Raw genomic sequence first — 15632 nt, forward strand, 5'->3', positions numbered from 1 at the left:
GTGATCTGCAAAACTGTAATAAATATTTGATGACTATTCTATGTTACTGCCTATTAAGTTGAATGTAAAAACCTCAAGGAGCCAATGTCGAACTCGACCCCCTTTAATGGTAAGTTGTCTCTTTTACAGCCTTGCTTCTGGCTTCAGCTAACGTTAGAACAAGCTTCCTACTTACATTGCTAGTTTACCTAACATTACCGTTAGTAGCTAGGCAGAAATGCGAGGTTCTCTTGCTAGCTAGCTAAAATGTTCATGAATCAATTTTATGGACAGGGTTTGTAAACTGAGTTAACATGTCATAAAGTTAACGTTAAAGGTTACAGGTCTTCAGATATCTTACAAATAGTTTTACAATGCTTACAATGACGTATAGCTTGCTTGCTGTTTGTGTACATGTATCTCCTCTCTTATCAGCGAGCCTACAAATGGACAGTAATGATGAGTGCCTAATTAGAGATGTTTTTTTCACTCTCAACAGATTTCACCCTGAAAGGCTCATCTTAGAATGGACATATTCAAGGAATGGGACCAGGCGCCTGTAGAAGTGGCTGAAGACAGAAGTGTGGCAGTCGAGTACACAGGATGGGACCAGAGCTGCCAACTACCCAACAGAGGCCATGTCGATGCCCTTTTGGATATCAGCGAGGATATCTCATCCAAAGAGCAGGAGCCATTTGAGTTTCTCTGTCTCTCCGGATGGGAGGAAGCTGTGAGTAATACACTGCGGTTTTATTTTTATTCAGCCAGTGTCAAGTTATTGCATAGGCACCAGATACACACTTCCATTTCATGTGAGTTAAGAAAAAGTGAAACAGTGTCAGTATGTTTATTCACTGTTTATAACTACATTTAATCTCAGAAATCATCTTAAAAGGTGAAACCTAATTTTCTCTAAGTTGCGATACACTGATTAAAATATAATTACGTTTCCCTTAATGCTGTTGTGTTTGTTGTTGAGACAGATCCGGGGCTGGGGCAGAACTACTCCACTTGGCTGCCTGGTTCAGACCCAGAGGAAAGGAAAGAGGGTCAAGTCTGGAGACACAGACCACCACCGCCACCTGTGTGTGGACCTCGTGAAGCTCTCGGACCCCCCTTACTCAGAGTCCAGCTTAACCCACTCCCCTGAGTCCTTCTGTGATTCCTCCCTGGACCAATGGGAGAAACCCCCCCCCACAACCCTGGGAGACTTCCTGAACAGACCCTACAGTCATACCTCTAGCGTCTCTTCAGAGGACTCCCCACCAGAGTCCTTCAGGGACCTTCAGAAAGCCACACAGCAACTGACACTCCGAGACAAGATGGTGGAGGACAAGGCTGAGGTGTGTGAGATCAGTGACTCACTGCTGGGATCGGCCCCCTCCCAGGGCCACCACCACTCAGCTTCAGAGTGTCCCATGACACTGATCATCAACAGCTTTGCCGTCCTACCGCCCGTGAAGGCCTCCCAGCCCAGACACCCTAGGGTCACCAGCCAGCTCCGGAGGGGGGAGGCCGGCCCGGGACGCAGCGCCTCAGACGGGGAGACCGCAGAGGCTGGGTCAGATGGTGTCACACCTGCCGGGGAGAGCGGAGGTGTGGAGAGAGTAGAGGAAACGAGAGCAGCAGACGCTGTCCCAGACAAAGACAGGCTGCCCAAGGACACCTACCAGGGATCCCTCACCTCTAAGTACTGGCCGTCCAAGCAGAGCCACCACCTGTTGTCTGCTTTCAGCATCCCCGTCCCCAAGAGATGTGACATGCCCCTCAGCACACTGGCAGAGCCTCTAGCCCGTGCCACCTACCCCCTGGGCAGACACCTCAGACAGGATCCCCGGACCAGCAGTGCTCATAGACTCTACTTTGGACTGAAGACCAAGAGCCTGAAACGGGCAGAGCCCCAGCTGCCCATTCTGTTTGGAACCAGGGTGCCCATCCCAGCTTCTGCACAGAGACTACTCTGAACAGAGACTGTTACTTTGCACTCCATACTCTTTCCCATCCCAAATGCTCAGTCTTTGTGGGTTTGTGATTAAAAGGAAGCTTTCTGTGAGATATCTTCATATCTTTTACATGACACTGATGACTGTATTTAAAAAAGCTTTGATGAATTCAACTTGGTTGTTTTACACTACATGGAATTGACATATGAGTTTACAGATTGCTGTTAGTTCTATGTGATTTATAGGCTATACCAACTCAGTCTCATTGTATAACCAGTTTATTCATGTGTTACATTCGTATCAAAAGGTAGGATTTGGTCCATCATCACTGTGATAATATGCAATCTAACATCAGCAATGCAAAGTAGTCCAGATTGCTAGAATACATTGTGCACACATGTTATGCTAATTTCTTACCACTGATTATTCAGAGTGAAATCCATTAACTGTTACATGAGCATGCCTTAATTACAAACACTCCACGCACCTGGACATATGAAGTTAATAATTTTAAATGTAGTGATGAATTTACATTTTACATTTTTAGTCATTTAGCAGACGCTCTTATCCAGAGCGACTTACAGTTAGTGAGAGCATACATTTTCATACTGGCCCCCCGTGGGAAACGAACCCACAACCCTGGCGTTGCAAGCGCCATGCTCTACCAACTGAGCTACAGGGGACTATGAATGAATATGTATGCGTGATGGCAGCGTTTAGTTCTACATTTTGCATGTGCTTTTATTGTGGTGCTCACGCTTGAGCTTTTAGTTTCCCAGCAATTGTGCTCCTCCTCTACAATGCTGAGCTCTAGGTCGGTTTCTTGGATTCCTGAATGTTACACTGCAGACATTATTCCAATTGTGCTACCTCCTCTACAATGCTGAGCTCTAGGTCGGTTTCTTGGATTCCTGAATGTTACACTGCAGACATTATTCTTGTCAGAACCCCTCGGTGCTCCTCAGTATGACAAAACATGCTCTGAGCCATTGCCAAAGCATGCTAGTGCTATTGCACTCTAATGCAATGAGCAGTCGGTGATTGTAGTGTACCAACCCATGCGAAGATGTCATTGGTAGCCTATTGAATTACATGCTAGATGTGACCCACACTGTGATTCTGAGGGTCTGTGACAGCATAGGTGTGTTGGGGGAGGAATTAGTATCATAGTCCAAATTACAATATTGTATTCAAACGGACTGAGCATAATACACGTACATAGTAAACTAACTTGTACTGCCATACAACCCAGGTGAAAACTGTGACTGACGTTTACCGAAAAATTGCACGTTGAGTGTGCAATGTAGAGGATGGTGTTGTAAGTCAAAAGTAGCCTGTGCTTTAATCATTAATAAAATATTTGACTTGGCTTTATACAGCACTGCATTCCTGTCCTTTGATTTGAAGTGAACTAAGACTAAGCTAGTACAAACAACCAGCTACTACCTCAACCCTTTTTGAAGAGTTTATTATGAGCGTCTGCTGCATATCATCAACAACAAAACAAACAGCGAGAGGCAACCTTCATCAACCCTCTATACATTCAGGCAACTGAAATACAACAGATAAGGCTACAAACAGAAATGCAACTGAAATCGTTTATCTTGGCACCAAAGACTGCATGCACTCCCTACTGAGAAAAACCGAAGCGCTGAAGTTGACACCCCCATGTACCATGGGTTGGGGTCAATTCCATTTCAATTCAGGAAGTACACTGAAATTCCAATTATCTTCAATGAGGAAAGATTGGAATTGTAATTTGGTTTACTTTCTCAATTGCCTAGAATTAAAATGGAATTGACTCCAACCCTGCCATGTAGTTTTTTAAGCAAGGCAGTTTTTCCCTCAGTGCTATTATAATCAAGTTCAAGAACGATAAATTAAATAGTAGTGTATTCAGTACAGCATAGTACAGTACAATACATTGTTATGAAATGTAGTGGTCGAGTATGAAAGTCTGTTATAAACTGGAATGAAACGGTCCTGTTTCGATTACTTTAAGATGCAGTGCAAAAACTAAGCCATGTTGTGTAGTATGGGCACAGTGTCATGTAGGCTACAATCTGCAGTTTCTGGGTACAGTTCTATACATATTGATAGTGTACCACAGTAGGGCGAATGCTGCCTTGGACAAAATACTGCATAGCATTCTTAGAACCTAGATGCGTAACACAAAACAGCTTTTTCCAAATACAACTCATAGAAGGCATTCTAACATATCGTGCAACCAAATGTTTTTGAAAGTAGAGGTACAGAAAATGTACTCAACATTCAAATTAAAGATACTCAAGTATTTGAAGTATTCTTCCAATACGCCCTCCACAAATAAATATAATTTAAATGTTAAATACATTTTGATCCTGAACTTCTTCCTACCTCTTAAAGCTGCTTAGTGCATCACTGCCCAATGAAAACAAAAAAATACATAATGAAAAATACTTTAAGGCACCAACGTAACAAAATCAAACATGGGGAAATACTCATAACTTGGAGAGCTCTTGTAAAGTTCACAACAAATGCCTGTTTCTTGAAATCTGAATGGGGTGCATGTGCAAATGAGGTAAAATATTGTAATGATACCAAAAGCTAGCTATGACCAATACAGTAGGCTTTAGAGTAGATAGTTCAAGAAAAGTTTGATAGAAATTGTAATATTTCGTCAGTTAATGTTCCCTAACGTTTAGTGGGGTTGTTATACAGTGCCTTCAGAAAGTATTCACACCCATTGCCCTTTTCCCCAAACAAATTTTGTGTTACAACCTGAATTTTAAATAGATTCAATTTTGTTTGCCACTGGTCTACACACAATACCCCATAATGTCAAAGTGGAATTATGTTTTAGGACATTTTTACAAATTCATATAAAATGAAAAGCTGAAATGTTTTAAGTCAGTAAGTATTCAACCCCTTTGTTATGGCAAGCCTAAATAAGTTCAGGAGTAAACATTTGCTTAACAAGTCACATAATAAGTTGCATGGACTCACTCTGTGTGCAGTAATAGTGTTTAACATGATACATTTTTTTACATCATTTTCTGTACCCCCACACACAAAATTATCTGTAAGGTCCCTCAGTTGAGCAGTGAATTTCATGAAGTTATTAATTACACTTTGGATGGTGTATCAATACACCCAGTCACGCCAAAGATACAGGCGTCCTTCCTAACCGTACAGGTATTTCACCATGAGGCCAATGGTGACTTTAAAACAGTTAGAGTTTAATGGCTGTGATAGGAGAAAACTGAGGATGGATCAACAACATTGTAGTTACTCCACAATATTAACCTAATTGACAGAGTGAATAGAAGGAAGCCTGTACAGAATTCAAATATTCCAAAACATTCAAGCATAGTGGTGGCTGCATCATGTTATGGGTATGCTTGTAATCATTAAGGACTGGGGAGTTTATCAGAATAAAAAAAGACACTGAATGGAGCTAAGCACAGCCATAATCCTAGAGGAAAACCTGTTTCAGTCTGCTTTCCACCAGACACTGGGAGATGAATTCACCTGTCAGCAGGACAATAACCTAAAGCACAAGGCCAAATCTACACTGGAGTTGCTTACCAAGAAGACAGTGAATGTTCCTGCATGGACTAGTTACAGTTTTGACTTAAATCTACTTGAAAATCTATAGCAAGACCTGAAAAAGGTTGTCTAGCAATGATCAACAACCAATTTGACAGAGCTTGAAGAATTCTGAAAATAATAATGGGCAAATGTTGCACAATCCAGAAAGACTCACAGTTGTAATCGAAAGTGATTCTAACATGTATTGACTCAAGGGGTTGAACACTTATTTAATGAAGATATATTTGTTATATTTTCCATGAATACAATTTTTTTTGTTCCACTTTGACAGAGTATTTTGTGTAGATCGCTGACAACAAAAATGATAATTAAATCAAATTTAATCCCACTTTGTAACAACAAAATGTGGAAAAAGTCAAGGGGTGTGAATACTTTCTGAAGGCACTGTATATGGCGGTGGTGGACATACACAACCACAATGTAATCACAGTGACTAGAGAGTAGCTAGATCCTCATAGTGTTTCTCTACAGTGTTGTATCACTTCAGCACACTGTGCTGCTATACACTTACAGCCAGCTAATGAATAAGTCAAAGACAATGACAGGCTAGTCTGCTAACGTGGTGACCCAGTTTATAGGTGGGTGGCCCTGTAACAATAGGGCAATTCTACAAGACTGAACTTCACAATCACATGTCAACAATGGGAGTGCGGCAACTAACTTAGAATTTCACTAGTACGTTTATGCCACATCAAATCTGCCGGAAGCCATTCAATAGCAATATGATTAAGGAAAGGCTCAACAGGCAATACATACTCTCTTATAGCAAACATTAGTGCTCAAACTTTTAAAACGTTGTAAACGGACTAAATTGGCTTTTCAGACCAAATATATATTTAAGTAGTAAGACACGTGCAAATAAACATGTAAACAAGGATGGGAAATCATATCCATGAACTGATAATAAAGTGCTTTTGAACTAGCAGGGGGGAGATGTCTGGACATGCTATCCTAGACATGCTACACCCCCCCCCCCCCCCCCCCTAGAATGTTGTAAGACTTCTAAGGCGGCTCACTTCTACACCTAAACCTCCATTAGTAGAGGGACATAGACTGTAGAGGATGATGAGCCCAGGACCTCCTGGATGGAAACCAGAAACCCATTGTGTGGGGTGAGAAGGTGGTGGGGGGGTATTCAGCTGTTGACCTTCTCGGAGTGCTGAAAGAGAGCAAATAGCTCCTCACACGTCTGCGTCTCCACCGAGCTGAAGTGGGACTCCATGTTCCAAGCCATGTCAGCTGACAGGAAGTCGTCCATGACTGTCTGGGTCTCGTTGCTGGTCAGAAAGAGGTTTCCGAGGCCCTCAGAAGATGCGTCGGTCACCGTCTGAGTCTCTGTGCTGCTCAAGAGCCTGGCCTGATCGCCCTGGGAGACAGAGGGAAGGGTGTTGGAGTTTGGTGTCAGCGGTTGGCGGAGGTCGGTCTGCGTCTCAGTGTCAGAGGACTCTGTGCTCATGGAGAAGCTGGACTGTCGCAGAATGTTGCCCAGGGGCATGTGGCCTCCGGCTTTCAGCAGGAAGTTGAGGTCTGTCTGGGTCTGGGTGTCAAACATCTCCAGTTCCAGGTCGCTGGCCTGGCTCCGGCCCGGCCCCTCACTGTTTCCCAGGCCCTCCAGAAGGAGGAAGTCTGTCTGGGTCTGGATGTCCAGGACCTCCAGGGGTGTGTCGGCCCCCAGCCCGCTCTCCTCCGTCTGAGTCTGGATGTGGGCCGCGTTCAGGAATTCCTCAAAGTCAAAGTCGATGCACGTGTGCTGTTCCTGAACAGAGCCCAGACCTGATCCACAGCCTGTTGAAGAATCCGTCTGCGTCTGGTGACCGGACAGAGAGTGACCCGACAAGATGTTCTCCAGGTCATTGAACAGAGCCAAGGTGGTCTGGGTTTGGTTGTCCGCCATGCTGCCCGACTGGAGATTGTCTGTCTGCATGCCAAAACACATGCCTCCTGCTGACTTGTCGTCGTCATAGAGACCATTACTGGCGCCGGAGAGGGGGTCGTCGACACCGTGGGTTTTGAAGTGTCCGTCTGTCAGTGCCGTCTGTGTGGAGACGCTGAGGGAGTAGCTGTCGAAGAGGTCTGAGCACATGATGGCCTGGTCCATCTGAGCCCTCTCTTCTGACCCAGTCAGGGGGAGGCTGGTCTGGGTCTGCTTGGTGATGTAGGGGGACTGGGATGGGGAGGAATAGGGGCAGGACAGCTGGCTGAGGGTGTGGGTATGGGTGTCGGTCTGCGCCCCGATGGTGGTGGTGGCTTTGGCCTTAGAGGGAAATGTCTGGGTCTCTACACTGACTGGCAGCAGGACCTGAGCACTCACACTAATATCTGTCTGAGAACACGATGAGACTGATGACTCACCAATGGGGCACACCTCCATCCCCACCCCGTCCCCCATAGGCATCCTGGACAAGTATGAGATGTCTGTCTGGATGTTGGTGGAGGTACTTCTCCCCCTGACTCCTCCTGGGTCATTGCCAGAGCCCACTGACTCCAGACTCACCTGCACCCCCATGCTGACAGGCCCCAGACTGGAGCGGGAGGCAGGCATGCTGCCCCTGAAGCCCAGGGTCTTAGGGTCCAGGTGGGGCACCATGGACTGGGGCATGAGGTGGAGGGTGCTGAAGGAGCCCTGGCTGTCCACGGCCAGCACCACAGACCTCAGAACCCCGCTCTCTGTGGAGGGGAGGAAGACGGGGAGATGGGCCAGCTGCATCACAGGGAAATTCACCAGTGCCACTTTGGGCTTGGGTAGGAGGAGCTTCTGGAGGTGTTTTGGGGGGTTGTTGTGGCAGACCCTGTCTGAAGGGAGGGAGCCCTCTGAAAGTTCTCTGTCAGTTTTTATGATCTGACACATTAATTCACTGGGCATGACTTTTTCTGCTCCACTTATCTGTCTCTCCATCTTCCGCTTTTTCACTGGTGGATACCTGCAAACACAGGGCAGAGGAGAGAATATGTCAAGCAGACCAAACAGCAGTAGGTAGTTATAAAGCTTTGACAAATACTAATAAAAGCAAAGTGCAGTGCCAGCATTCTCACTTAATCGTTGTGTTTTCATATTCAAGGTCTGTTCTCAAGCCACGTTGTGCATGCAGGTGTTAGTCCCAACATGATCCGTTATTGAATAATTACATGATGGTTGACTGGATAAACTGCATGACACTTGAAGACTTTGAGCCCCTCTGCCACCATGTGTCCACACTATCTTTAAATCCCCTCCACCAGCATGTCCACCCAAATGCGAGACTTACCTAATAGAAACCCATTTGAATGCCATGTGTAGACTATTGCTTTTAGGAGAACCCACTGACGGTTCATTGACACCACATGGAAGTGACTGCAATATGCAAGGAGGAAGGATAGCCTACCAAGTGAACGTTGGCTCCTTGCACAATGCATGTCTCAATCTGTCCATCTGGCTTGTCAAAATCCTCTGTTTCAGTGTCTATTTATTTGTCCACTTGTCTGTACCTCCATCCTTGGTACAGTAGCTAGTTAAGCATTTTTTTTAGCTAACTACTCAAACAGGCAGTAGATTAGAGGAAGAGTAGGGAAGCAAGATTCTCATCTCCTATATTCCTCCTTGGTGGACATTTCTGTAAATTCTCTTTTAGGGAGATGAATTTAGCATAAATCATAGAAAACAGAACACAGCTGTGTGTCACAGACTGGCATGTGAAAAATGTGTGGGCCAGTTCCAGTTGACATAATGCCAATTTGCTAGTGAGAGCACGAGCTCAAGATAGACAGGCAGGCAGCGTAAACAGGCAAAGTAGAGAGATCATTGAAAGATGACATGATCCAACCTCAATGCATAGCTAATGTGATTTATGGAGGATATTTTTTGCTGGACACTGTCTCCGGCAATGCTTATATTTGTCGGTTTTTATGCATTTTTATCGGCCAAAACCCATCAATAACCGACTAATGGAAACACTGCCCTCCAGTATGATATCCAGTATACACTGAGTGTACAAAACATTAAGAACACCTTCCCAATATTGAGTTGCACAGCCTCAATTCGTCGGGGCAAGGTGTCAAAAGCATTCCACAGGGATGTTGGCCGATGTTGATTCCAATCCTTCCCACAGTTGTGTCAAGTTTGCTGGATGTCCTTTGGGTAGTGGACCATTCTTGATACACATGGGAAACTGTTGAGCATGAAAAACCCAGCAACGTTGCAGTTCTTGACACAAACCAGTGTGTCTGGCACCTACCACCATTCCCCGTTCCTAAGCACTTAAATATTTTGTGTTGCCCATCACCCTCTGAATGGCACACATACACAATCCATGTCTCAACTGTCTCAAGGCTTACAAATCCTTCTTTAACCTGTATCCTCCCCTTCATCTACACTGATTGAAGTGGATTTAACAGGTGACATCAATAAGGGATCATAGCTTTCACTTGGATTCACCTGCTCAGTCTATGTCATGGAAAGAGCACGTGTTCCTTATGTTTCGTACACTGAGTGTATACCTGTGTTCTGTGGGGACCTCATGGCCGGTCCTGTAGATATGTGACAGTAGCGCCGCTCTGCTGGCGTAAGGGCAGCCACATGTGCAGCGGTAGGTCCTCCCACAGTCCTCTATGTGGCGCCTCAGGTCCCACTCTGTGCTGTAGCCGTTGTTGCACTTGGAACACCTGTGCTTCTTCTCTGCATGCATCTTCATAAAGTGCTGGAAAGAGCAGAATACGCATAGGGCTATGAGAGGAAGTTACTCGTTACATGAACTGGAAGAAAGCTATAAAGGAATGTTCCAATTTCCTAGTTACACTTCAAAAGCCTCTCTATTGAGATATAATTATAAAGACACACTTTCCAATCATTTACAATTCCCATCAACCATCAGGATCTCAGGGGAGCTCCAAAGCAGGAAAACCCAGGAGGAAATGTCTGACTCAGTCTTTCAATTCATTAGACAATCCTCATGAGTCTGACTCAGGTGGTTTCAGTCAGGCTCTCTCTGGCATTATACAGATCTTAAACTGACTGTAGTGATGTGGTACCTGTTTAACCAGGGAGAACTGAGAGAAGGGTCTGTTGGGGCCTCGTGGACAGCCCTCTATGGGACAACAGTAGAGCAGCTTCTGGGAGCCCTTCATGTCCTTCCTGATGGTGGGGTTGACAAGACCGTCCTATGGAGAGAGAGGATGAATGATTAGATTGTGATACTATAGGCTTAGGATTTAGTGTAATCTATCTCAAGACCGTTGAGAGCTAAAGGCTAGGCATTAGTTATACTTTAGTTAGTGAGTGATGATTTTAGCCTAGGCGCTCTCTCTCTCAGAGTACCATTACAATGAAAACTTCCAGCGGATGGACACGCCAATTATCCTTTGTAGAAAACCATGCGAATGGCAAATACACAGACAAAGGTGTTCCAGATGGTAGGTCCACATCTACAGTATCAGTCAAAAGTTTGGACACACCTACTCATTCAAGGGTTTTTCTTTTTTTAAACTATTTTCTACATTGTAGAATAATAGTGAAGACATCAAAACTATGAAATAACACATACGGAATCATTCTGTGGTAGCCATGGTGGTTAAGTGTGCCTTGAATTCTAAATAAATCACATACAGTGTCACCAGCAAAGCACCCCCACACCATAACACCTCCACGCTTTACAGTGGGAACTATACATGCGGAGATCATCCGTTCACCCACACCACGTCTCACAAAGACACGGTGGTTGGAACCAAAAATCACCAATTTGGACTCAAGACCAAAGGACAGATTTCCACCGGTCTAACGTCCATTGTTCGTGTTTCTTGGCCCAAGCAGGTCTCTTATTATTTTTAGTGTCCTTTAGTAGTGGTTTCTTTGCAGCAATTCGACCATGAAGGCCTGATTCACACAGTCCCTTCTGAACAGTTGATGTTGAGATGTGTCTGTGACTTGAACTCTATTTTGATTTGTTTAACACTTTTTTTGGTTACTACATGATTCCATGTGTTATTTCATAGTTTTGATGTCTTCACTATTATTCTACAATGTAAAAAATTGTAAAAATTAAGAAAAACCCTTGAATGAGTAGGTGTGTCCAAACGTTTGATTGGTAGTGTATATGACTTTAAAGAGGTTCAGATGAAAGTAATAAGCTTAACAGCACATTGAGCTTGTGCTTTCCACAGTGTGTGATTCGTCACTCCACACTCCTGGCAGTCTCCAGATAGCCGTGCCGAAGCAGCTGTCAGCAGCACATTGCATTAATTCAATGAACAGCATCATGATGCTTATGTAAGAGTACAGCACTGACATAGAGCTTGGTATGCCTCACAGGCCACCGATAGACCTCTGCATCGACCCCTGTGTATTTCTAACCATCATTATTAGCATTGCAGTATTTCCCTGCCCAAGGTCACCTAGTAGGCTACATCTACTGTGTCATTGGTACAGTACTTATAAAAAGAGACATTTTGATGTAAATTAGGCTAATATACATAAACATCCTGCATAGTGCTAAAATGATCTGTCTTCACAGTGAACACAGACACTGTTTCTTATACTATTGTACAGGCGATGTCAGAGGCATACAGTTCTGCATAGGCGTCTTGCAGCAGCAGATGGACTAACTGGCGTCTTGCAGCAGCATTCAGACTGTCTGTTCTAGGCCAGAGCACAGTCCCTGAGCTGCTCTCCATGACACTATTATGTCCCTTCCCTGCAGACAGACCAGGCACAGTGCATTGACAGACGGTGATACAGTCAGGCAGGGCAGAGATAGCTTTGTTTCTGTCTGCTACAAGACAGCTTGGGTAGGGTCTGCTGGGCAGCACCGCAGCTAGGAAATGCAAACTGAAAATATGTCAGTGTGCTACATCAAGGAGTCAGGTCATCAAAAGTATTTAACTTGCGAGTTTAACATGTTGAGTGACTCACTAACACCCTCCACACAGCCATTACACAGGAAGTGTGACTAGTCTACACTACAGCCTGCCTAGTACAGTGCATAGGCTAATATTTGAGTGTGCGTTGTAATGTTCAGAAGTGTGTGAAATTAAATTGATTGTTGTGTTACAGCAGTTGGCCAGCAAATGTGATATGGCAGTTCAGCAGAGCTAAGGCACAGTGAGTGTCCAGCGACAACAGTGTTATAACCCAAATCATATCTCTTTCTGCGTTGAGGAATAAAAAAGAACATGCCTGACCAGTGTGTGAGTAACAGCGGAGGGACAGAAAGCAGCCTGTGCTGTCCTGCCCTGATGACTCCGGTAGGGTAGCGTTAGCCCATAACTACATTTAGTGTCTATTTATGAAGGTATCTTCTGGCCGGGGGAGTTTTGTTAAGAGCCCAGACACTCATTCTGAATGTTAACACGTCTCGCTTCCGATACGGTTTTGGAAACATAAGTAACGTATCTTTCAGATCAGTGAGAAATCATTTTCAAAAAACAAAACGGTTACATTTCTACACACCTTTAAATGGTTAGTGTTCCCACGCGGCCATATCTCCATGTTACAGTGCTTGTTTACGGAAGACAGAGGCGACCACCTGTGCTAACTAGCTATCTAGCGTGCTCGAACACCTGTGTGTAAGCGTAACTGTAGAGGAAGTGTAGTTCGTCACTGGAGGCACACAGACGTATGGATCTGTGCAAACCTGCTATAGTAAATGTATTTTATTGAAATATTATTTCTCATTCATATGAAAGATAAGTTCCATATGTTTTGAAAACAAGCTATGATTATTGACGTTTCTAAACGTTAAAACAGAGCGTCGGGATTGTAGTCACATGGTCCCACCGGTAAGCGGTGCTTATAGTTGAGAACCTTGGTGATAAGGCAGAATGCCTTGTTAATGCCTTGGGTTCTCGAAAGCAAGGGTAGCGTTACCTCTACTGTCAGTCCTTTCACACAGTCATGGACATCTAAGACTATGCTCACTCAACACCATTTTGTTCAGATTGACATTGTGTTTCCTTCATGAACTGCTGCACCATGCTTTTTCTCCTCCATCTCTCATTCTCCTGCATTAGGCCCATTTGAATTGGTTCAGTATTGAGAACAGTTAGTACTTATGTGGGGAAATGAGGAGCATGAAGTGCTTTTCAGACCTAATTCAAATTCAAACATTCACCTTTTATTTTCTTACAAAGAGCTCAGTCTGTAGCAAGACAAGACAGCTAGATCCCAGCAGAGAACAGCATTCATTTGGGGGAAACTGGAATCATTAGGACTCCCACGGGGGCAGCAAGACTTGGCGAGGACATTGCATACATTTCTGTTCAAGTGGAGGACCTTTGTCTACAAGACTTTCCCTTACTATAGCCAATATTCATATTTAGGCTAAAGACAGTGTGACATTAACGGTTAGTTGTATGGTGAGACTGATTTCATTGCACATCTAGGCTTAGGCCATCTTCTTCAGCCATTTAAACATTAATTCACTAAAGGTTATTTTAATTGCTCGAATTTCCAGACATTTCTGACTGTCAATAATATGACACAAAATTAGGCTATGTGGGCATGGAGACAAGTATGTTTACATGCACACTAATAATTCGATATTAAACTGATTATGGCAGAAGGCCGAGTATGTCATTAATCATGTAAACACCTTACTCTGCTTATCTTAATCGGCGTAAGGTCTTAATCGAAGTAAACATACGCTGATTAAAACACCTTGTTTTCTGAGCAATCTTCGAATTAAGGCATGAAAACGGTTTAATCCGCGTTCCAGCGGTGTATTTGATCTGCGCATGTGCCAGTAGCCCTAGCGCAAGCCTACCTCATGCGTTGGTGAAGTGAGTTCGGAAGATCTTAAAGTATGCATCTTTTCACATTCAAACGTTATATGTCCTAACTCAGAATCAAATAGTCTTCGTTAAAATAATATGGTCAATGTGGTAAACGTTTATTTTGATTGGCGATTTTCTGCATTTATCAAAAGTCCCATCAAAATCAAATAAAATGTTATTTGTCACATGCACCTAATACAACAGGTGTACACTTTACCATGAAATGCTTACTTACAAGCCCTTAACCAACAATGCAGTTAAGGAAATAGAGTTAAGAAAATATTTACTAAATAAACTAAAGTTAAAAAAATAAAAGTTACAATAAAATAACAATAATGAGACATACAGGTTGTACCGGTACCGAGTCAATGTGCGGGGGTACAGTAATTTCAGATGTCCATGTAAACAGGATTATTAGTGAAATCGACGTTGTTCTTACAAAGCATGTAAACGTTTTAAACGAACTATTATATTAATCTGACTATCCACAATAATCGTATTATTGTGCGCATCTAACCGTGTGTGTTTGAACAGAGAATATATTTGTATGTCAGACATGTAAAGGCAGTACAAGAAAGCTAGTTAATTTAACAGCCAGGATAATCAGTCTCATACAGCTATGATCCTAGCCTAGGATGATTGAAACATTGCTTAAAGCATTGTAACACAATAGTTACAAAGTAACGTTATCCGCAATATAGTTATAGGTAGACAACTTCAAAGTACTAGTCTCAAACAGTGCACGATGACTTGTCGTTTTTCCAATAAGCATGCCGCTAACTAGCTAACGCAACTAGTTAGCGATCCTAGTATCATGAATTGAAAAATAGAAAGACTACGTATTGAAATACATCAGTAGCCCCGTAGGTTAGCTTGCAAAGAGGCTAACAAGCTAGCTACCTTTACTCTGTGGGACTTCACCAGATGCATGTTCAGGGCTGGCGTGTTCGGTAGAATCTTGCCACATCCTTCCACGGTGCAGAGGATATTGGTCCGCACTTCTTTGGTGAGCTCCATGATAGACGGCTTGATAATCTCCCGCGTCTGTGCGGGGTGCTCTTGGATGCATTTTTGACTGCCCATGGAAGCGTTATCGTTTCGGTTTGCTTTCCCCGACGCAGAGGCAGCCATGTTTCTGTTGACAAGTTACCAACCCAAACGCTCCTCAACCAGCAGAAACAAGCCAGGAAAATATGGTCCGGAAAATACAAGGACGCGTCCACTTCCGACGCGTCCACTTCCGGGAGACCTTTCTTAGCAACAGACAGCCACTCCCACACAAGCGTCCTGGCAACATCAGAGGGGTGGCAAGTAGCAATATTGTAGCTACTTCTATGATACATTACATGTGCAAAAATGTAAACAAGCCACCCATGACCC

The 15632-nt window shown here is 43.9% G+C and overlaps 1 protein-coding gene across 1 annotated transcript; it reads right to left on the minus strand.

Annotated features, from left to right (window-relative positions):
* Positions 1 to 3374: 3374 nt before the first annotated feature.
* On the minus strand, positions 3375 to 15447 carry LOC311127642 (ATM interactor-like). The gene is made up of 4 exons (XM_084159469.1): positions 15153 to 15447; positions 10518 to 10646; positions 9987 to 10186; positions 3375 to 8434 (listed from the first exon to the last, which is right to left on the minus strand). The coding sequence occupies exons 1-4, from the start codon at positions 15381 to 15383 to the stop codon at positions 6649 to 6651; spliced, it is 2346 nt and encodes a 781-aa protein (XP_084015595.1). The 5' UTR covers positions 15384 to 15447; the 3' UTR covers positions 3375 to 6648.
* Positions 15448 to 15632: the final 185 nt, after the last annotated feature.

The sequence above is a fragment of the Coregonus lavaretus genome (assembly GCF_964263955.1).
Source record: "Coregonus lavaretus genome assembly, chromosome: 4".
NCBI classification, from domain to species: domain Eukaryota; kingdom Metazoa; phylum Chordata; class Actinopteri; order Salmoniformes; family Salmonidae; genus Coregonus; species Coregonus lavaretus.

What these genes read in the sequence shown, in the direction of transcription:
- LOC311127642 (XM_084159469.1), bottom strand. Translation starts at nt 15,383, where the DNA reads ATGGCTGCCTCTGCGTCGGGGAAAGCAAACCGAAACGATAACGCTTCC. An exon ending in TGAAGTCCCACAGAGTAAAG is followed by an intron (nt 10,647 to 15,152) that starts GTAGCTAGCTTG and finishes CTCTCTCCATAG; the next exon opens with GACGGTCTTGTCAACCCCAC. An exon ending in GAGGTCCCCACAGAACACAG is followed by an intron (nt 8,435 to 9,986) that starts GTATACACTCAG and finishes CTGTGTTTGCAG; the next exon opens with GTATCCACCAGTGAAAAAGC.